Genomic DNA, 24,359 nt, shown 5'->3' on the forward strand with positions numbered 1-24,359 from the left:
ACAAATGTAAGAGATGGCACACATTTAAGAAAGAAAAAAGGATCTGAGGTGTATACATAACAAAATACCCCTGTTAAATAGTCGATGTCTTTTTAATGATTCAAAAGAATAGATGCGTGCACTTATATATACGTGCTTTCGAAACAATTATTTTTTAACTGATTTTTTTTTTAAATCTTTTAAAATATTTTAAACTAGAACTTTCAAATCAAAGAAAAAGGGAGGTGCACAACTAGACCCCACTGAGAGTATATGTAAAAACTTTCAACTTTCTAAGACATACGTTCTTGAGTTATACGACATACATACAGACGTCACGAGAAAACTCGCAGTAATTAACTCGGGAATCGTCAAAATAGATATTTTGGGTGTCTACGTGTTCTTAGGTATATATGCACGTGTGGTCGGGTCGAAAGAAAACAACATTCATTCGGGGATGAGCAAAATGGAAATTAAGGTCGATTTTTTAGTGAAATTTTTTTTCTCGAATACACTACTTCCTTTTTTTGTAAAAGGAATTAAAAACAGATGTTTTTGTGCTTGTCAGGTATTCAACGCCTGAATGATTCTGCTACATGGCTTTGTAAGAAATTATTTTTGCAATAACTGCAATAAAAATAAATGTAATAGCTTCCGGAAGAAACGGCGCGCTTTTATGTATTTAAAAATTAAATTTTCGAAAGTGTGGCTGTTCTGCCGATGGGGCGTTTATGATCGACTTTTCTTTTTATCGCCCCAACTGTTTCAACGAAAAAATAAAGGAATAGAAATTGACACTTTCTGTGATACAATTATATATTATCTACTCATTAATTAAAAACTTTAAATGCAGTAAACGGCCGATTGTTCAAAAAGAGCGAGAAAAGCCGAATTTCCCGTTTGCGAATTCTTTGTAAAGTTACTACAACTAAAATGCGATCACAAGTAAAATGGAGCTGGGTTTTTAAACGAAAAGATAATAATGTAAAACTTTAAAAGGAAGGAACGAAAGGAAGCAAAAATTGAAAGCCTGTTCGCATTTTATTGATGTTTGTGCGGAATAAAAGCGGCAAATAACATAAATTCGCAAAAACGAACCATTAAAAAAAATAGGGAAAACAAAAATTTTTCATGCAGAAATATGATTGATTGTTTCTTCTAGATTGTAAGCACGATTATAAAATTTCTTTTTCTTTCGTTGTAAAAAAGCTTATTTGCAAAAAAAAAAACGCGGAAAAACGGTTTTGATTTTTCTCCAAAAGTAGGAAATTGATTTAAATGCGGGATTCCGTTTCTTTAATTTTTTCTTTAAAAGTTAGGAAATAGTGCCACACGCATGTATATACTGTAAATTATTGATTTTTAATATGCCTTTTAGAGAGCGTATTTTCAACTGATACATGGGACGAGTTAATTACCGTTTTCAAAGGGTGGCATTTTTTAAACATTTTAAATTATTTTGACACTTCTTTCTGGATGCGGCGAATATGCCAACGCGGCGTTTCTATCGGAATACCACAAATAAAGTACTGGGTTTGTACAATTCTTCAATAATAACAATTTCATTTTTAAAATGAAAATGAAAAAAAAAAATAATAAATAAATGAATAAAAACTAAATAGTAATAATAATATTTTCAGCAAAAAAAGTAGAATTTTTTGAAATTTTTCGGAGAGAGATTAAATTCTAAAAACCCACCCCTGAACGTAAGGTAAGTACTGAGGTATTCTTGCTTAATAATGTGTAATTTGTTGCTTTGGAAGCAAGATAAATCCTAAAAGCGCAATTTAATGGGCTGTCTTTCATGAACACAGAAAAAAAACTGATGCAGAGCTTCCTGAAATTTTTTCAAATTTGAAGTCCTAAAAGGCAACTTTAGTACATCTTTGGAGGTGAAGGATAGAAGAGGTTGAGGTTCCCTCCTAAAATATTTTCGAGAATGAAGTTAATTTTGTTGATGTTAGTGGGTTGGTCTCCTATTCGGAATGTTCAGAAATTTAAATTTTAAAAACTTAAATTTTTTACTATCTTCGGTGACATTGAGGAAATAGGGAAGTTAGGTGGGCTTTATAATGGAATTTATTGACATTGAAGTCTGAAAGTCACTATTTTAGGACTCTTTTTTTAATGTTAGGGTATGCCCTAACATTACCGAAACTGAAATTTGGCGGCTTTTTCCTGGAACAAAGTCGAAACTGATTTCTAGAAACGAGATTTTCAGCAATCTGTGGTGAAGTCAGGGGCGAGTTCGGCGGTCCGGATCATTCAGAAAAAAAAAACAATCAAAAGATAGTCTGCGTAGAACCCTTGCATGATCAAAAAAGGATTTGAAAAGATTTTTCATATAGAATGGGGACGTGATATGCTTTATTAACAATTCTGTAAAATACTGAGGCAGGGCATAATACGGCGTTACTATAGTGAGAGATATGCAGATTATGTTTATCTAAAATAGGATTTACTAAAGATTTAGAAAATTCATAGTTTCTTTCATTATTTCACTGTTTAACAATGTGAAGCAGTGACTTGTTTTTGACTAATTCATAGTCGTGATCTCAGTTTTAGTGTATCACAACTAGTTTTTAAGCTACATAGGGTTCAATGTGACCAATCCACAAAATATAGGACAAAAGAAAAAACACAGGTATGCAATAATTACATTGATAGTCCAGCAAAAAAAAAGACCTTTTTGTTACTTCTTTTCAGTGCTATGTAACCAATTCCCAAAATATAGGACAAATGACAAAAATACGTATGCAATAATTACATTTACTGCACACACACACAAAAGATCTTTTTTGTTACTGATGAACACAGAATTATTTTAGATTCCTTAATAAAAATTTAGTTCTTGGTCGTGACAATCAAGTGAATTAAATTTTGTCATAAATAATAATACTACTTTGGAAATGAAACACTTTATTTTAATTTTGAAAGATTTACATCAGCCGTTAGAAAAATAGCCTGGCTTCTTGTAATACATGCTTTCCTGTGGAAAATGGCTACATTCATATAAGGTAGCAGAAAACTAATTACAATATTGAGATCGGCAAGTTTATTTTACTCTAAAGCAACTCAAAGTCTAACTCAAAAGAAATTTTGTTAATAATTGTTCCTCAGTGTTATTTGTGAAAAGTAAAACCTACATAAAAATGTGAAAAATCAATCAAAATCGAATGTCTCAAAATAGTGGTCAAAAGTGATAAACGCTTGAAAAAGAAATGCAAGTCAGCCCATGTGAACTCTGAAAAGTCTTATGCCATTTTGTGTAACACTATGTTCAGATAAAAACTAGTTTTATTCAATATTTTTATTTTCAAATTCAAATAAATAACACTTTTCATACATAGCAAAAAAGAGAACACAAATTCAGTAACAGTTCACAAAATCATTCGTATGGATTTAAAATGACTATGACAAAATCATTCAAAAATTACAATGCATCAACATTTCACTTTATAACAGAAAAAATGACTTCAAATAAAAAATGCATTTTGATAAGATTCAACTACCTTTACAAAAAATGAACACATGTTTTCCCACTCTACCTGATGGAAAGTGTGAATGAAATGTACTGAAGCATTTTTCGTATTTATGTTTGAAAAGAAATGGGGAAATGTTTGAATACAACGAGTCAAACATAACTATATGCGATGGAAAGGAAACATTGCTTGATTCGTAGTTCTTTTGCAGCCAAGAAGGTGCATCTTGAAAAAATTCTTCAGCTTCTTCAATATAATTGACATCATTGGAAAAATTAGGTTCACACAAAAGGAATCTCATTGGAATGTCCTTGTGCATATAACTAAAAATAAAACAAAAATCGATTTAAAACTTAGCAATCAGATCTTTAATTACATGTTTATAAAATTCTTTTTGACATAATTTTAAACTTTTACAGAATAAGTTAAATTTAAGCATAGAATTAAGATTAAGTACATAAAACACCAAAAACATAAATAATGGAGTCAAAATGTTTTAAAGGTAAATATCCACAGAGAAATAATAATGAACACTTTTTAATTATTTTCCATGTTTAGTATTTGCATGTCTTTTTGCATAGTTACAGAGTTGTAAAAATTAAACTTCTTTGTCTTAGAGGTTTGTGCATGGGTCACTATGCATTGATTTAAGTTCTATACTTGACATCTATCAAATTAAACAAATAAGAGCAAAAAGTTTTCCTCAATTAGAGCTTGCCCACTTGTCCTTAGATCTTAAGCTTTTTGACAACAGGAATTCATGAAAAATCAGATCCACCACAAAAACCTGCAAAAATTATCATGTGTGAAGACATTATTATTTGGCATGTTCAACATGGTCCGTAAATATTTATTGTGTTCCATTGTGTAACACACTGTTCGAGAATTGAAAAGTTATGTAGAACCATGGGACTAACACAAAAAAATAAGTGGAATATCTTTTTTTTTAGGGTTAGCACAACCTATTGGTGACTTTTACATTAAACTTTTTTATTGGTTGAGCACATGCTAGAGTGTCTGTTGCCAGAATTTCATGATGTTTGATAACTATGCTACTTTCAGATATTTTTGGTACCCTACATTACAACCATACTGTGAATGTTTATAGCATGTTTCTTGTATTTCCCTAAGCAAGACTTAATGTATGACTTAATGATTATTGCTTTAATATCGTTTCAGTTTTCAGTGCTTTCTCTTTCAGTCATTAGGTTTTACACAGGGGTGATTGTGAGTTCATCAAAAAATACCTGAAAGTTTCAAAGCGAGACCCGGGGGGGGGGGGGGGTAATCTTTGACCCTTATTACTTAAGTGCACCTTTGCCATAGTATTAAATAGTTCTGAGTCAAAATATTGTGTGTACATGTGATTAAATTTTTAATGGGTTACAAAGTTACTTTTGAGCTGGTGTTATACAAATTATCTTGACATTTATTTGTCCATCTTAAGGGATAGGTGTCCATCTTAAGGCTCTTGCAGGTATATTTGATGAGTATTATATAATTTAAAAAAATTGTGGAGGTAGGGAGATAAAAACATAACAAAAAAAAAACATAATTCCGGTATTTTCGGACATAAAAATACCGGAAATACTTCCGAAAATACCGGAACACAATCACCCCTGGTTTTACATTACTTGATACTAATTATGTTTATGATTTATGCTAATTTACATCTATTTATCGTATCACAATTAAATAATAAATTTGAAGAGAGCAACATTTCTGAAGAACTATTTTTTAGAGAGAAAATGTTAACTGTTTCTATCTAAAATATAATGGTTTACTTTCAAAATAGTTATGCTGTAGCCACAAAGATTTGTTCAAAGTTTATCATTAGAACATTCGGATTGTTTTTAAACAAATGTCTGGTTTGTTTTTATGTAACAATTTTTTTACATTATTTTGGCAAAAGTATGAATGTGTTGTTTAAAATTATACAACTCTCTTTGAAACGTAAAAATAGCCAAATGTTTCCTGGGTAAATTTCTATTAGAATAAGTGAATTTCAAGAAAAAATAAAATAAATAAGTGAATTTCAAGAAAAAATAAAATAAATGGAATCAGTTGAGTGATGAGAAATTAGCACTCGGATGGACAGCCTCACGACAGTTCTTTCAGAACACCCTCAACTCCCCAGTTTATAAGAATCAAATAAAAAACCTCCCTCCCCAAAGGAAACAAAATCAGTTTCATCAATTGGTGAATGGTTTGAAAAATAGCTGATAAAAATTAACAGCCAGTGCCTAACAAAGCTCACATTACAATTAAACAAAATAAAATTCCCCTCGCCCCAGAAGAAAAAATAACTAAAAGGAAGCACAAATAGCTTAACCAAAAGTCCAAAAGCTATCAGCATAGTAATAATCCTCATTAGAATGAATATGGATCACAATAATAATAATAATAATAGAAAGCAAATACTTCTGCCAAAAAAATGAGCTTTTTCTTAAATTAAATTAAATAAAAGCGCCCAAATAATTTAACCTAACCAGAGCTTACCCTCCACAAATCCCTCCCCGCCGCTCTCTCCCAAAAAACGAATTTTAATTAAAACATGTATAAATCGTTTTAAGAAAATAAAACCATTCTGGAAGCAAAATTTTTTTTTAAAAAAATTATATAAAAAAAAAAAAACATTTTTTCCAACAATAATTTATAGAAAAATCATTTCCAGTTGCTGACAAAGTTTCTTTGTTTTGCAGTTATTACTTTAATAAATACCACAAGTGACTCAGTTATATTCCAAAAGAAGCCACATAGAACAATTTTTTTCTCCTTATCACCACAACTAGCAACTCAGAAATAATCCTCTCCAATACAAATAAACAAAGAAAATTACCTATCTATTTAAAAAGTGTTGGTACCTATTTTTGAAGTTTTATGGTATAATATTATCAATAAAAAGTTTCATGAGGAAATTGTCAAAGGATCCCTTTCTGTTTGACATAAATGGGAGTAACTGTGTACATTTATCTCCAGTTACAATATCATGATAAAGAAGAAAATTGTATAAATACATCAATGAAAAATTGATTAGAATTGTGACAAACCTGTAATAGGGAGTTGAATGACAAGGCATAAGAAAAAGTATGCTAGAATTATCTGTTGCCGTAGAAGATAGTTGTGAAACTGCATCAATTGTCCCTCTCTGATGAAACAAAGAGACATATATTGACAATGGTACATTAATCAAAATAATAGCAATCATCATTGCTGCATTTAGCTTTTCATTCAGCTTATGTCCAAAGACAAACATCCGTCCTATAGCAATTTCATTCATAACAACACTGCTACACATCAAAGAAAGATGCATTATAGGTAACAGAAAGCGGAATTCTTTGTGACTTGGTAAGCTACAAAATAAATGAAAAAGTAAATAATTAAGTGAATCAAAACAATTTCATAACAAAGTATTTTGTGAAATAAAATTATTTTAGGCATGGTAAATAATGATTTTTCAATAGAAGAATTTTCATAATTCAACAAAGATTCAGAGGTTTAAAAACTTAATTTTAAGTAATTTAAATTAAATTTAGTCAAGAATCCTAAATTAAATTCAAACATTGAGCCTTTGTTAAGTTTTGAAAATATTGTTTAAACTGAACTTCATTGTCAAGTATTAAAACGAAAATTAACTAAAGATGCTATTAATTGTGTCAAGTTGTCAAGATTTAAGCAATATGAAAACTTCATTCATCAAGAAAATTTCATTTAAAACTCAATTTAAATACTGAGATCAACAGCAACTGCAGATCAATTGCTTATAATACTATCAATTCATTGTGCTGCCCATATTTTTGTGATAAATTCAACTCGATTGAAATTAACACAATAATTTACCTACAATTAATAAATAATTGAAAATGGTCAATATCACAACAATAAAATAATTAAATAACCTCAAAAATAAAAATCCACTAGACATTCTATCTAACATTCAGAGATAAATATATACTTGGGAGCAAAACAATATCTTCCCTATGATTAATAATAAGATGTTAAACTTATTGTATTTACCGAGGTGCTGTTAAAACGAGACTTTAAGTTTCTAAAAGCAAACAAATTTTATGAATACTTTTACTTCAACTTATACTCTCTGGGAAATTAACTACTCCATGACATAGTGGATGACAAAATAAAATAATGGATAGTTAAATCCTATCTCCCTTTTTAAAAAACGCACTTTAATTAAATGAGGCAGTGAGAAGCAAAGGGATGTAAGTGGACATTTTCAAGTTTTGAGTAAAACATGTTCATAAGGTCCGTGGTAGACTTTCATTGAAATTTTTTTCCAAATCATGTTGTGTAACAGAATCTACCACTGCTACTAGTACTATCTCTTGCCCTTAGAAAGAGAGAGGTTCAACTACCATTTGTATTGGTTATCTCCAAATTTTTAATTTTGCCACTTACATCCCTTTGCTTCTCACTGCCTCAAATGTATTTTTTTTTTCAACTAATGGAAATTGCCTTCCATAACAACTACAAAATCTAAAGGCAGCATCTTGAAAAGGCTTATATTTATTTGGTACATGAAATTTTGGTAGACAGCTCATAAACGCTGGAAAATAGCTCTTTTGTTCCAACTAAAACTTATGGAGAAATTTCTAAATTAGGTCGACTCATTGCATAGGGCATTGTCATACTCCTAGTTATATCATTCACTGTATCATCATAAAATGTGAAATTAGTAAATCACTGAACACAGCCAAGCAAACAGCATGACATGCATATAGTTTGAGGAATTTAAAACGCTCAAAGAAAATGAGTATTAAGAGTACTTTTTTGATTAGCTATTATCAGTACATAACAAAATTCTTTCCAAAACTTTTGTTTTTCATTTCCTAAGGTTATTTCATTTACTTAAAGATTTCAGGTAGCTATATTTCTATAGTAGTAAATTTTGGATACAAAGATGAGTCAAAAACTAACAATAGTGACAATTACTAGAGGCTTCATTGTAATTACTTAAATTTTTTCATTGGCAAATAAAAACTGAAAGAAATGCCATTGAAATAATAATTTGATGTCACAAGTGAATTAATGAAGAAAATTTATCTTTCTAACATAATAACATTTACATCGAATACCTGCAAGACCTACATATTTTCAAAAATCTTCTGCCTTTTTCTCTACTCTACCAGAGAGAAAATTTATGATAACACATTAAAGCAAAAAAAAAAAAAATGTATGCCCTTCATAAAAACAATTTTTCAAAATCCAACAAATTCCCGAAATATTATTAAAATTTACGATAACATATTTCATTTTGACACATAAAATAACTTAAAATAGAAAACATTATCTTACCTTAAAAAGACCAAAAACCATAAAATAATGAGATAAAAATGTCGGATTTTCTTCACAAACAGCCCCAAGAAGAAAGGAATAAAGTGAACACCTAGAATTGATGGCAAGCCAGACACCATGTACCATAGGAAATGATGTTCTCCATAAAATGCTCCAATGTCATTTTTCCAATTAAATAAGAAGAAATTATAATGACTCACAACAAACTCTCCATAGTAATAATAATCAACAGCAATCAATAAAGATAACAACAGGAACCTAATGTATTAAAGAGAAAAAAGGATAATTAGTCAACCTTATATTTGGATAAGAATAAAAATTTGAACGATTAGTTATATTAAATTTTTGAACTAACTTTGATTATAAACATTATAATCAAAACTTGATTATAACATTAAAAATGTTTCCAAATGCATACTAGCTTATAATTTCATTACAAATACAAGGTATAGAAAAAAAGACATACCTTTATAATTGAATATTTTCCCTAATTTTTCGAATATTCGTTGTTTTAATTTAAAGATCTCTAGCAAAATAGTTTTCAAACAAAATGTGTCATTTTCTGGAGGGCAATAGAGATTCAAACAAGCCAATGAAAGGGCAAAAGATCAGATGAGAATAAAAATTAACAAAGGGAGGGCAGATCAAAAGGATCGTGACCTCCTTTTGTGTGACCTAAGATTTCCTAAAACTGTTTTGAACAATTAAATAATAAAAATTATTTAAAAAAAACCTAATGTGCGAGAGCCTTAAATATCTTTATTGCTCTTAAATGTCACACACACATGCCCCCCCCCCTCCACCTGCAGATTTGCATGGCCATATTTCAATGTTGACCCCATTTAAAATCAAAAGCTGGATCTACCTTTGTATCATAATGTCATGAAATATAGACAAATTTTATGTTTGATGATATTAATCTATGCCAATATAGCTGACAGAAAACATAGAATTAAGAAAAGGATTCATTGAAAAGTTTTTTTTTGCTTACAAAATAGAGATAATGAATAAAAACTGCAAAACCAAAAAAGTGAAAGCAGTAACGAAATTCAATAACTAAAATTGAAGGTAAACATAGAGTACTGAAAAAGACAAAAAAAAAAAAAGAAGCTAAGACCATTAATTTAACATTTCCCATGCCTCCCAGTAATGTTCAATTTTCAAAACTCTCGCACAGAGTAGCACCAAGGAGAAGATGGGCAAAGTAAATCTCCTTTTCAAAGCTGCATAGAGTGCATATCAGAGAAGGAACATGAATCTATGAAGATGATTTGGTAGGCAGTCATATCCAGTGGCAAGGGGGAATTCAGTGACCGCTCTACTTTTTGGGTTGTTAAACAAATTTGAGATAGCATTCTTCCAAGACTTATGAGAAACACAATGCACACACTTTGATAGATGTTTTAATAAAATGTTTAATAGTATGGAAGGGCATAAGACGAGAAATATTTTGAGCGATTAAAGTACCCTTTTTAACAAGGAAGTCCCTGTTGTATTTTTGAAAAACATGACTTGGAAAGAATAGTAAGAACAAAGTAATTTTTAAATTTTACCAACACATAACGAAGAAAGTAGAATTATAATTATCCGAATCAGCTGGAACTAGACCTCATTCAAGGATCAAAAACATTTTTTTTTCCAATGGGGCTTTGTAAGAGGCTATTTAGTCTTTACCAGACCTGGTGCGCTCCCTGACAAGGCATCAGTCTGTCATGGGACACCATCAAGGCGCTGATGAATGACACAAATAGTTTTTGAAGCCCAATTTCCATCAGATGGAGCACCTGGGCTCTCTTTAGTGCAAAACTGCATAAGGAATTTTAATTTTTCTGAGGGAATTCAAATCAAAACAAGTAGCCAAGAGATCTTTTACATGCCACATAATCATATGATATGGGCACTGAAGATTTTCTGTGTCTCGAAAATCCACCCACTAGCTACCTTGACACATAATCAAAAACTTGGATAATAGGATTTTTCAGAAAAGGGGTTGATTTAATCAATTAATTCATGTACCAGTAAACTGGAAATGAGAGAGGAAAGACTATTATTAAAGAATAAGAGCTCTTAATTAATCAAATAGAAAGATGATACTTCTCATGCTAAGGGTACTTGCAAGTACTGTAGATTAGTACAGTATGTACTATAATAAAATAAAAGAATGTCATTGCTTGCTTGCTGAGCATCTCAAAAGTAAGCTGTTTCACTAACCTTACAGAGGGAAGGGTAAAGCGTACATTTGGATAGTTGCAGTTCAACTGTACTCGGAATTAGTTCCACATAAATAAAATATAGCCCACTTTACCCCCAAGATCAACATACAACTGAGAAGGCTGCATAAAAAAAGAGTTGAGATTACTGTACTTAAATATTTAAGTTCAAAAAAAAAAGGATGAAATAAATGATTTAGTTATAAATTGAGACAAAATGCAAGCAGTGCTGTGTTAGAAGGTATATCACAGTACATATCATACATCTTCTGGTTTATTATCAAAAATAATATATGGCTTCTGATTTTTGTTTAATCAGATTTTTGGTATTTTACTTTGATGATATTTTAGAAATAGTAATGTAAAAAATATTGCATAGCAATTACTAATAGGCAAAAGTGTCTACTTTATCAATTTAACTATCATCATTTATATTTCATTACGTATTATTTTATAAAAGTAAATAGATGAATATACATCTCTCCATGCTATATGGGATGTATTTTCAGAAAAATTAAAAAATCATAGTAGCTATTTTCTATATTTTATTGTAACTTACCCAACTACAGGAATTAAAACTGTTTGGAAGGTTAAAAATACTGATTTTACTGACCAAAATTAATAAAATACTGACTAAACATACTGATCAAATTTTTAAAATACCGACTTTAGCATACAAATTAGCAATGTTACGCAGGGTAAAATGGATGCTTGTTTTATTTGTAATGTATGATAATGCCTATTTTGTAATGTAAACCAAATCTGGTTAAAAAATTTAGTTAGAAGTTGTAAGTTTAATTTACATTTATGAAATGAGCAGAACTCAACAAAATTTTTTACCACTCAGGAACCAGGAATATTTTCAGGCGACCAACAAATTTTTTATCGGAGCTTAGCAGCAATTAATAATTGACAAATCCAAGTCAAACTGTTTTCAGTAAACCTTAGCCAATTCACTGATCGAGTAATGCTCTGACCTCATCAATAATGAAACTGGAGTCATAGCATGCTTGACGGCATATTTCATTGTTAGAACACCAAAAAGTCAGTCACTGATGTATAATTTGATAATATTGTTTGGCAATGTTTGACATGCAGGGAATGCTTTATTTTGACAAGGCGGAACTGAATCCGGTAACTTTTACTGGTAAAACTGTAATTTAAGGAGAATGAAAAAACAAAAAAGTGGTCAACAATTCACGCTATCTACTGGAGTTAGGGTCAAAATTTCAACTATCAAAAATCACCAAACAGGCAATTGCTTCTTTCAAATGTAGAAACAATTTTCGCCTGTCATACTTTGATGGGAAATTTTCTGGTAAATAGATAAACAGCAATAAAGACATTTGGAAAGATGTAAGTTAAAATACAATATTTCTGAAAAGTTTTGCTTCTAGAACTCTTTTGCGCCATTAAATGCCTTTAAAAATAATTAATCAATAGTAATATTATCAAACACTGTTTTGAATCTCATGACTTAAAATTATGTCCATGAAGTAGAAAACACATATACCATATATAGATACCATAAAATGCAAAACTTACACTTTCAATGCTGTATTCTTTATGATGAAAACGATGTCATTTGCTCGTATAGCATGCCAACAATATAGAGGTAACCATAAAATGAATCCAGTGGGACGAATCATAATGCTAGCACCAGCAAACCATAAATATTTACATGTTAGCCTATGCTTTAAAAGAAGAAATAATTGTTAAAACATAAAATTTGAATGAAAAACTCATCGATTAAGGAAATTATACATTCATGAATTAATTTTTCATTTGTTCTTATTTTTAAATTATTAATTTTTTTTAAAGAACGTAAAGCATCAAAGAAGTTAATAGGTGTTTTCATGAAAATGTAACTAGTAGTTTTACATTTTTTTTATATTACATTCTGTTATTCTCAAAGGCAGTTCAATTGATTTGAAAAAGGTTTTTTTTTTTAAGTAAAAAACTGACAAGAAACATCAATACAAGTGCATTGCAAACAAAAGAACTTCAAGTGCACAAATAAAAATTAATACATAAAAATGAAACATAAACAATATAAATAGATGGACAGGAAACTATGGAGATCAGTAGATATGTCAAAGATAGCAATAGATATATCAAGGCAGCAGTAAAAGAAATACCATAAAGCAATGGTCAGCAACTTGTTGATTACAATCAACCGGTTGATCTCTAGCATATTTTCAGTAGACCATGACAATATTTTTTCCCTGGTATCTATCGGAGTACCATTTTTTGATACAAAACTAGGTTTAACGTCCAAATTATTTGAAAATTTTCTAAAATTTTTATGTTCAGCAGAACTTTTTATGGTCACTATTTTATCAATTTTGAAACAAGCAATGTACTTATGGATGAAAATATTTCTAAGTGAGTTATTTGAAGTCGGTCTAAGCTCAAACTAACAGTGAATGCAACACGACCGTTTAACCCCCCCCCCCCTCCCCTCTTCAAGTCGATCTTCGTATTCACCGAATTTGGAAAGTAGATCTTCAGTCAATTTAGGTTGCCGACCGCTGCCATAAAGTATTTGCACATTTTTGACATTTAGGAAATTTTGTTTCATTTTTACTTTCTTCTATATCTAATATATAGAAGAAAGTATTGGATTCGTGCAAATTTTCGAATTTCGAATTTTGACGGATTCGAACGTTTTGAGGTGTGCTGAGTCCATTTCGACCATTTTTGGAAAATGTCTGTCTGTCTGTGTGTGTTTGTGTATGTGTGTGTGTATGTATGTATGTGTGTGTGTATGTATGTGTGTCACGTCTGTGTGTGACCAGTTTTTTGTGGCCGCTCTACAACAAAAACTACCGCATGAAATCGAACGAAATTTAGTACACATATGTGCCCCTATGTGAACTTGTGCCCATTAGTTTTTGGAGCGAATTCCTCCAAGGGGGATGGAGCAATGGGACGTTTTTCGAGTTACGCGTGCTTGCTATTCCTCAGGAAGTTTCTGGCGGAATCAAACAAAATTTGGTCCATATGTTGGTATTAACAGGAACAGGTGCTGATTCAATTTTGGTGTCAATAACTCAAACGGGGGTTGAGCTATAGAACGTTTTTTGTCGTCAATTGTGACTGCTGTATCTCAAGAAATAATGAACGGAATGAAAGAAAAATTTATCGGCAAGTAGCCCTTAGTGGGTATAAGAACTGATTTTATTTTTGTGTCAACAGCTAAAAAGGGGGGTAGCGCAATCACCCGTTCTTTTTTTCCATTTTGAGTGCCCTATCTCAAGAAGTAATGCTACGTTCTGGTTGAAATTTGGAATATATGTGAATCCATATGTAAACAGGCTTTGGTTCAATTTTGACGCCGATCGCTATAAGAGGTGTTGATTTTTTTTTTTTTTTTTTTTTTTTTTTGCGAATAAAAAATATTTTTATTAATGCAACAATAAGAAAGATAAATCGTAATAGATTGTCGTCTGCGTATTTCTATCGCAGTATTTCTGTCGTCTGCGTGATTTTAATTGTATGGAAATGATCGGAAGTATTATTTCAATGATTTAAAATTTTTAACTGTTGCCATCTTATGTTTGTTAACAAATAAAATATTTGTAATTAATTCAAGCAAGGCTTTTAAAATAACTTTCAATTTTCGCTCTTTGCTTTGCTTTTGCAATAATTCAGACATTGGGATGGTAGTCAAGTTTTTGCATGTGTCATTTTGTTTTTGTTGGGAATATTGCTTCCTCGTCAAGCATGGGGAGGGATCAGAAAAAAAAAAAGAAAAATATAGAAGAAAGTTTCGTGATGGCCACAACATACTAGTAATTGTATGGAAATGATCGGAAATATTATCTCAATGATTTTAAATTTTTAACTGTTGCCATCTTATGTTTGTTAACAAATAAAATATTTGTAATTAATTCAAGTAAGGCTTTTAAAGTAACTTTCAATTTTCGCTCTTTGTTTTGTTTTTACAATAATTTAGACATTGGGATGGTCGTCAAGTTTTTGCATGTGTAATTTTGTTTCTGTTAGGAATATTGCTTCCTCGTCAAGCATGGGGAGGGATCAGAAAAAGGAAAAATATAGAAGAAAGTTTCGTGATGGCCACAACATACTAGTTAAAAAATGTGTTGAAAAATGAAACTAAAAAATAAAACTAATACTAGCATAAATACAAGCATTATTTTCAAAAACAGGACATTTTTACACAAATTATACTGTAGTACTAATTCTAAACTCAAAGAAAACAAATATTAAGACTGTAAGTACCCTTTCTCTTTCTGAAAGCTCCAGGGATAAAAATAGAGTCCACAGGCTGTGAAAGAAGCTTCAGCCATATTGGATATTGTTCGGGGAGAGCAATAAAATAAAAACCATGAAGTGATAATATTAAACAGTGTCCATGAACCACAATTGTTGCCAAATAATTTCACAGAAAGTTTATAAATTGCAAACTCTCCACATGTAGATAAAATACTTTGAAAGAGCCTAGGCAAGTGTTTCTGTAAAAAACAAAAGAACAAAATGAAAATAGAATTATTCTTAAAATAAATGTTTAAAACAAAATGCCATTCTATATGGATGGAAAAATGAACATTAATACAGCTAACAATACTAATCATTTATATGAAAGATCACTCAGTTTACATTTAGAGCCTATTTCCAATGACCAAAACTTTTAGGTAGTTCATTCTCGGTATTTTTAAACCGTATCAAGAAAATTTCCCACTATAATGGAAAACATCACAATTATTGGGAGCAGGGATCGCGCTAAGGATTTCGAAATGTTCACCAGTAAATTAGCCAAATTTTTAAAGTGTTAGCCAAATTTCAAAAGTCTTAGTCAAAGATTAACTTTTACTCATTTTAATGTATTTTTGTCTGCAGAAATATTTAATCAGAGTGAAGTAATCCAGAATTTTTGTCCGTTTTTAGGAATTTTGTGAGGAAAAAAAAATGCAAATTAAGTAGAGTTTTTCCACAAATCATATGTAATTTTTCAAAGGAAAAATGGCTAAAAACAACTTAAAGTGATATTTATCATTCTTAAAAATATTTGAGAGTAGAAATAAAAGCTTTTAACAAAGTAAAGACTGCATTCCTATCTTACTCCGATGTTTCAGACATCGAACACAATGAAACAAACGCGTCAGCGCTTCGCACTCGATATCCAATCAGCGAGAGGTGCAAGTACAGTGGCACAAAGAGGCGAGAGGCAAACGTCATCCTTCCACCGATCCGATGGATGGAAACGCTCCGATCCAATGCTAATGCGTGTGCGCGCACCTCATTCTGCTCGGAGTGAAAAAAAACAACTTTCAGTGATTGCTAGTCTGGGAGTTTTGTCATGAAAGGTTAGTTTTTAGGCGTCGGAATTTTGCGAAGGGTCCGTTTTTAGGGGTCTGAATTTTGTGAACAGATCTAATTTTTATCTAGATTGACATCTGAAGGGAGATTTTTTTTCTTCTGTGTATATTTTAGAAATTTTCAGTTCGCCAATAAATTCGCCAAATTCGAATTTTTTTTCGCCAAATTTACGATTTTATCGCATTTGGCGCATTGGCGAATGCTTAGCGCGGTTCCTGATTGGGAGGAAGAATTTTCAGCCTTTTTTTTACCATAATGGAAAGCAAGTTGGTTCAATACTGCATAGAGGTAGCACTACTCAAATGCTTGTTCTCATGTTAACAGGTTTAACTGTCGTATCTGAATTCCCTACTACCTGCTTTAAGCCGGTACAGTTGTATTTCTTTTGTAAATGCATTTTAGAGAAGACTTAAATTACATTTTAAAGCAGAATAAATAACATTAGAACATGACCAAACGTAAAAATCATTAGTGAAAAATAAGTCAGATTATCTAGAAACATAATTTATAAAATATAACATAATTTTATAAATCATAATTAAAACTTAAAACAAAATCAAACTTTAGTTCTATTTTAAGAAACCATGGATTTTGGACACGAAATATGCATTTTGTGGTTCCTTTTTTCAATAATAGCTCCTCATAATAGACTAATAGACCTTATATAGAACTAAAGCTTTCATAGAGCATTTATACAATTGACAATTCTCTTCTCCTTTTGTGGTCAAATCATTACTTCTAACTTCGAACTTTGTATTTTCCGCATAGTTAGGGTTCTAGTTACATTGAATTTCCATTACTTATAAATGAAAATTAAAAATGGTTATATTTAGAGAAATCAAAGGTTCATCAGAAATGTTTCCTCTTTATAGTAAATAAAAGTAAGGTTTTGGAGAAATTCTGTAAGGAAGTCTATGGTGAGCCTGCATCCAGGAGACACCAAAGCACCTACAGCCTTGAACTTTGTACAAAATTACATCGAGCCCTAGGGGTGTGCACCTTGGGTTTATTTTCGAATTAGTTTTTTTGTAATGAATTTTTTTAAGCTCAAATTTTGCGTCAATTGCTTATTATTGCCTATTAAAGGGGTGAAAAATTTTATGCATATATTATTATTATATATCGTTGGAAAGGGTAGAATTTTCCACATTCTACGCAATTTGTTTCAATGCTTTAAATTAAATACGGAGGGAGTTATTTGCGTTTTAAGCTCAAACTTTTTTTAGGCTTAGCTAAAATTTAGGCACTACTTTCTTCATGAAATCCATCAGTAAAAAATGAAGGAATTGTCCCACAGTTTTTTTTTTTTTTTTTTTTTGACACCACTGGAAAGAGCGGCTTTTTTTACACCAAATCTAACTCGACCTACGGTCGAAAAACTTAGCTTCTATCTCCAAAGAAAAAAGTTACAAGAAGTTTTAATCAAGTTCGAAAAATGTCACTTCCATTCAAATTATTGATGTTTTATTTAGCATTGCCATAGTTACGTCTTTTCGATTCGTTTGTTTATTCTTTCTTATTCACAAATTTTCAGGGTTTCGATTTTAATGGAAAATTTTAGGCTCACCTCAATTCAAGCCCCGAGCTAAACAGCAAAGTATATTACTAGAAACGAGTATGAAAGTGACTTTTCAAACGTACATAACTGCAGTTTTGCAATGCTCTGGAGCCTCTTAGCCCTCATCACTCTGCAAGTTGGTACAAATTATTTTGAGACCCGGGGAAGGGGTGCTTTTTGTTCCAAGGGCATGATGTGTTTTTAGTCTGTCTCGTTTTAATTGATGATTTAAATCTTTGCGAATCAAATAAGTTTGCAAAGCAATTTTCGGGGGTTAGTGAGCAGGGGGCAAAGCCCCCTAGTGAACTAAAACAGAGCATTGAGAAAAAAATTTCAAAGTTCATCCGATTAAGAAGCTATGAGACGTTGAAGATACCTCAGGGCCGGATTTGGAAGTGTGGAGGCCCCGGGGCAATGAAGGAGTGGAGGCCCCTAATCAGGGTTGGAAAAGATCATTATGTTTCCAAAAATATTCGATACTTTGATATATATCCGAATATTTTGATACATATGTTTATATCCGATATTTTCGACCCGTGAAAATTAGGATATTTTGTAAAAATTTTACTGTGGGGGCCCCTTTCTTGTGGAGGCCCCGGGGTGGTTGCCCCGCCTGCCCTTCCCTAAATCCGGCCCTGAGATACCTGTTTGCAGAGGATTGCGATTATGCCATTCATGTGTGGGCGTAAACTGAGAGAAAGAGAATGAGAGAGAGAGAACCTCTTTATTACAGCAAGCATACTTTTGCCCTCCTCATGTCGAATGGTTGTAAATCAAGTTTATGGCATGAAGCTTTTGTTACCCTAATCCGGTCAGCTTTCCCAGGAGGACTTCCACCTTAAAACTAACTATTTGTATTAATAAAGGAATTACATGTAACCCGTACTAGAAATGAAATAAAAATCTAGGTGCCTAATCCAATAGCAGGGACAATGTGACGCTACGATGCACGCCAGATTCTTGGGCAGGTCTAAAGACTATTTATCAGTTGGTGCAGGGGAAAAACTCTGGGAAACAAAATGAGATACTTAATGGCAAAACGTGACTTATTACATTTCACTTCAAAGGATGCATGAAGCACAAACAGTTATCTGCAATTTTATTGTTTATTTATGTGTTTAAAGAAGCAAATAGCTATTGATTTTCCATTTTATTATTTCAAAAATGGCCTTTGAACAATCAAAGGCCATTAGAGAGATATGCCCAAAGAGATATGCAGATTATATAAAAAGCAGGTGACAAAGTTTTAAAGAACTTCATCTATAATCTGCAATTATTTAAAAGCTTAATTACATCAATAATGAATATAGTGAATTGAAATGAGCATATGCATTGTATGACTTTTAAAAAATCTAATACAGTAAAACCTGTAAAGTTGACCACCTGTCTATGTTGACCGCTTTTGTCAGGAACGGAATTAGTCCTACCTTATATAATGAAGGAAAACCTCTGTAACTTGACCACCTCTCTATCTTGACCACCTGTCTATCTTGACCACTAATGAACACCAAGTTTGGATTGGAGTATTGTAAAAAACCCTTTGTAAGTTGACCACTTGGTTTATTTTTTAAAATTTTATTTACCAAATTATTTTTATTATTATTATTATTATTATTTTTAGCTTTCCAAGAATATTTCTGATACCAGACCAGCATTTTACCAACTAAATGAAACAGCAGCATAACTAAACCTCCTTTTGAGTTTAACCACATGGGAAAACTACTAAGAACCCTTTTATTCTCCAAACTTATTTTTCTTCTGTTGTTAAGCGAAAAATTTGTAATTTTTGATTAGCTATAAATTTTTAGGAACTATTAATATAAAATGAGTAACTTTTCATAAACAATAAGGCTTTTTTTGATCAATTTACTTAAATTTTAAATTTGCACGACACATTATACGTCATTCTGGAAAAATAATCTCTAAAAATATTTGAATAACATCTTAAATTATTGTTTCAAAGTAATGCTAAACAATGAAAGTGAGTTAAACAGAAAGAGTAGGTGTCAATTGGAAGAATTACAAAAGGTGTCATGGTGTAAGAATTCCAAAAAAAAAAAAAAAATCATTACCCCCTTTATAAGTTGACCACCTGTCTAAGTTGACCACCAAATTACTGCACCGCAAGTGGTCAAGAAAAATTTCTAAATGATACATTGAATACATTTTAAACTTCACATAGATAAAAAAAAATAACAAAGCATTAACTTACAGTTATAATTGGGGAATCTGGAAAAACAAGGTACAGTAATTCAAATAAAAAAGGATAGATGTAGCTTCGTATTTGTTTTTTCCATTCCCAAGTGATATAACCATACCTAAACAAATGAAAACAAAAATGATATTATAAGCATTAATAGTTTATTCACATCTACCTGTTAACACTAGAAAGACGACGTTTTCTGTATATACACCTAGAAAAACTAGCATCGGACATTTTGACCGCTATACTTAAAAGATTGGAAATTACTTCTTTTCAAGCTTCATAATCATAGAAAATATTGTGTCATTAATTAATTTAATGGTTTAATCATAATATAATCCGTCAAACAGCTCAAGCAGCTGTTTTTTAATTTTATATTTGATCAAGTGAAATGCTCATATGAGGTAGCGAGAAGCACAGGGATGTAATTGGACATTTTCAAGTTTTGAGTAAAACACGTTTAAAGATAAAGTCCTAGGTTGAATTTCACTGAAAAGTTTTTTAAAATCATGCTGTATAGCAGAATATACCAGGTCTACTAGTACTATCTCTTGCCCCAAGACAGAATAGAGGTTCACCTACCATTTGTACGGGTTATCTCCAAACTTTTAGTTTTGCCACTTACATCCCTTTGCTTCTCACTGTCTTACATGCATTATACTTGATATTTAGAAAGATTAAATTTAAACAACATAGATAGATATAATTTGCAAGTTTTTTCAACCATGCATGTGATTGTTATCATAAATGAATAAATATTGTAATATACTTACATTACTCTGTTTTACATTATTTACAAATACTCAACTTTATCACTTTGCCTGTATCTAAGCCACCAACTTTTTTTTTTTTTTTTTTTGTAATTAGAATACATTTTTGTGGTTTATTTCCTCATTGCGTCATTTGACATTGTTTTTGTTTTTTTTTTAACATGAAGTTTTAAAATTGCATTAAATCATAGTAAAATTAAATGGCTACAAATAAATAATTCTCAATGCCTCAGCGAGGAGTCTGAGAATGTACTGCATTGTGTAGCTAAATATACAATGGCTCCCAAAAGTGTTCATACACTTTGAAATTTTTTAGTAAAATCGAAAGAACGCAAAACTGAATTCGAATATGAAGTCCAATATTTTTTCACATCATTCCTATGTCATTCTTAATAAAACCCTGTGGTTTTTTTTCAAAATATTGACGGATCTTCTTTTTGAAATGGGTCAAAAAACGAAGAGACAGAGAAATAATACGCCACAAAAGTCTTCGTACACTCAAATATTTTCGAATAAATTCATGATTAAAATTTATCATATGTCGTTTTTTATTATTTTTACATTCTTAAAAGTCATTTGGCTTTAATTTTTTTGTTTATTTACTCCTTAATATTGTGCTTATTTCTTTAAAATGGCTGTTATTCGTAAAAAAACCACAAACACCATTCAAAATTTGAATTTTTTCCTCACATTAGTGGTTAATTGGTTTGAAATGTCTCTAAATTAGTTCATTTATTCCATTCTATAGTGAAGTGTTTGATAAAATGCTCGGAAGAAAATAATCGGACCGAAAACAAGTTTAGAAAAGGTCAACAGGCAAAGTTGACAAAGAGTGATCGAAGATTTACAGTTAAAAAAATTATGAAAAGTACCCATTTGAGTGCTGTAAAAGTTTCTGCAGAGTTAAATAAAAATTTTTACATTTAATTTTCACCTAAAATTGTTCGCCAAGTTCTCTGAATAGCTGGATTACATGGGACCTCTTCACTCAGAAATTTTCTTGGCGTGCAAAAAGCAAAAAGCTTACGCTTTTCGTCGCAAAACCAATGATTAATAAGCTCAAAACGTTTTGGAATAACGTCTTACTTACACACGGAAATAAATTCATCATTTTTGGTTAAATTGTTGTATAATTGTAAATAGAAGGAAAAATTAGGAACTTAAACTTAAGAACTTAGTAGGACCAGTTAATCAGGAAGGTGAAGGTGTTCTTGTGTGAGGGTACATATCACAATCAGGACTTGGTAGTTTGGAAATTTTTGATGAAATAATGAATCATGCTGTTCATTTATATATTTTAAAAAACAATTTTACACTCTTAGCCAAAAATTTGGTTATCGGAAACAACTTTGTTTTTTATCAAGATAACGATAAGAAGCACCACGGTTTTCAACGTTTGCGTCTAGTGTCTCAAAAATTATTCTAAAGTTTAGAAAATACCCCTTCAATCTCCAGATTTAAACTTAATGTAATATATTTAGAGATATCTGGAGGTTAGATTACAAAATAGGGCTTTGGAACGAAAATAGAACCAGAAACAGTAAGACTCAACGTGTGGTTGAACACTTGCTCAGAAATTACGCAAAAAAAGAAAGAAAAAAAAATGAAATCTATTCCCAGACGTTTAAAAGGTGTTGTTGATACTGCATGATATTCTACTAAATAATAACTTAATAAAAAATTATATTATTCAATAATATATAGACATTTTTTAAAGTGTAAGAAGACTTTTGTGAGATAAAATTTGCGGCACTTTTTGGTTTTTGATTTTTAAAAAATTTAAGTTTTAATATTTTTTTAAAAAATGCCATGTAGTTTCGTGGAAAATTGATCATAGATCTTATAATTAAATACCTGTTCCGAAATATTACTTCTAACCAATGGATAGGGTCCTATTTCATTGAAAGTCGTAGGTGTACGAACACTTTTGGGAGCCACTGTATTTACAAAATGGTAGTTGTTTTAGCCTCTTAACACTCTCGAAAATGAGAACTGCATAACAGTGTCTTTAGCTATCGCAGCAGTAAGATAGTTGTTTGAAACATTGAAGATAAAAAGCAGGGCAACATTCTAAAGGATTGTGGAGTCATTTGAGATGCAAATAATGAGAACCAATCTCTGTCATACTACCGGGTTCACCTTTTTATTATTTTTCACGAATTGCAAAGAAATAAACAAGATATAAATCAATATTAAAATGTACACGAAAAGCCTTTAAAAAAAAAAAAAATTAAATTTAATACCCAAAAGCCTTTCGATGAGCAATTTCAATCGACTGCCAATATTCATCAGGAACAAAAGAAGTTTGAACCACATAAACGCTCAGTAGACGAACAAATAACATCAAAATAAAAACTAAATATGAATTCCTCATCATTTAAACAGAATTAAATAAGCAAATATTGATATTATTTGGTGAACAATCCAGTTTTAATGCACAGTACATGGATATGTTTACTAAAGTCTACTCCATGATTGTTTTCATTACACATGCTTCTTCTTCGCTTATCTTTGAAAGATTTTTGGAAGTGTCTGTCTGCTACTCCTCGATTTTTCTAGCAACCTTTGTAGTAACTTGGCGTGGTTTCAGACGTCCTCGATATTTAGCGATCACGTTCGCGTTGTTTATTCCAGTGAGAAACAACTGCGCCTCGTGCTTTTTCGGCATACTTTCCTATATGGATAGTATTTTAAAGATCTAATTATTGTAATTATAGAGGAATGACTATTGAAGTAGGGGCGAAGTTTTCCTCATTTGAAAGCTTACAAGACAAATTACGGAAAAAGAGAATTTTGTGCATTTTGATGTGCAAGATTCTGCTAAATTGACGAGTGATGTTCATATTCGACACGTTAAAAACATGGAAATATCTAATTGGTGTATTACAAATTAAAATACACAAATGTTTTTGGCGGACGAGAGTGCCAAAAAAAAGGAAAGAAAACAAAAATGAAAGGAAATCTATAAGTGAGTATAAGTTTTGTGTGTTGACCAGTACACCGAACTGACATATAAGAAATATAATCTAATTTTCTTACAAGTTGCTTCCTCTTTAAAAAATAATACTACGTTGCATGTATAAGCTGTTTTATAAAGTTATAAATAAATACACTGCTCAAAATGTGTCGCAATTCATTAATGACTCTAAGTTTGCCGATGATTGGTTTTATGAACCGTATTTAGTCACCAAAGAAGATATCTATTGTTTTTGAGACCTCGATTTGTTGTATTTTTAATCAACATTAATGTAGCTTTCTGTTTGATAATACATTTATTGCATTGACTGACATTTTTTATACTAAGAGCTCCTACAGCTCAACAGGCAATTAAAATAGCAAATAGGTAATTATTTTATACTTAATGCCAAATTGCTTCATGTAATATCTTTTCAATAGTGTTTTACAGCTCTTTTACTGTGTGTTATTCTTGTTGCACTGTAATGTTTGTATTATATTCCTGGCTTTTTTCTTTTTATGGCAATGCATTACTGGGCCAGTTTTTGT

General features: G+C 31.1%; 1 protein-coding gene across 1 annotated transcript; it reads right to left on the reverse strand.

Annotated features, from left to right (window-relative positions):
* Window positions 1–2,930: 2,930 nt before the first annotated feature.
* On the reverse strand, window positions 2,931–23,312 carry LOC129217342 (GPI mannosyltransferase 3-like). The gene is made up of 7 exons (XM_054851626.1): window positions 23,099–23,312; window positions 20,095–20,200; window positions 15,227–15,459; window positions 12,527–12,670; window positions 8,772–9,029; window positions 6,512–6,814; window positions 2,931–3,784 (listed from the first exon to the last, which is right to left on the reverse strand). Exons 1-7 carry the CDS (start codon window positions 23,230–23,232, stop codon window positions 3,484–3,486), a joined length of 1,479 nt encoding a protein of 492 aa, XP_054707601.1. The 5' UTR covers window positions 23,233–23,312; the 3' UTR covers window positions 2,931–3,483.
* Window positions 23,313–24,359: the final 1,047 nt, after the last annotated feature.

Source organism: Uloborus diversus, chromosome 2 (assembly GCF_026930045.1).
Source record: "Uloborus diversus isolate 005 chromosome 2, Udiv.v.3.1, whole genome shotgun sequence".
In the NCBI taxonomy this organism is placed as follows: domain Eukaryota; kingdom Metazoa; phylum Arthropoda; class Arachnida; order Araneae; family Uloboridae; genus Uloborus; species Uloborus diversus.

Excerpts from the sequence above, each read along its gene's own strand:
- LOC129217342 (XM_054851626.1), bottom strand. The coding sequence starts at position 23,232 with ATGATGAGGAATTCATATTTAGTTTTTATTTTGATGTTATTTGTTCGT. Across the intron at positions 12,671-15,226 it reads AGCTTTCAGAAAGAGAAAGG|GCTAACATGTAAATATTTAT; the intron begins GTACTTACAGTC and ends TTTAAAGCATAG. Across the intron at positions 3,785-6,511 it reads CATTCAACTCCCTATTACAG|TTATATGCACAAGGACATTC; the intron begins GTTTGTCACAAT and ends TTTTATTTTTAG.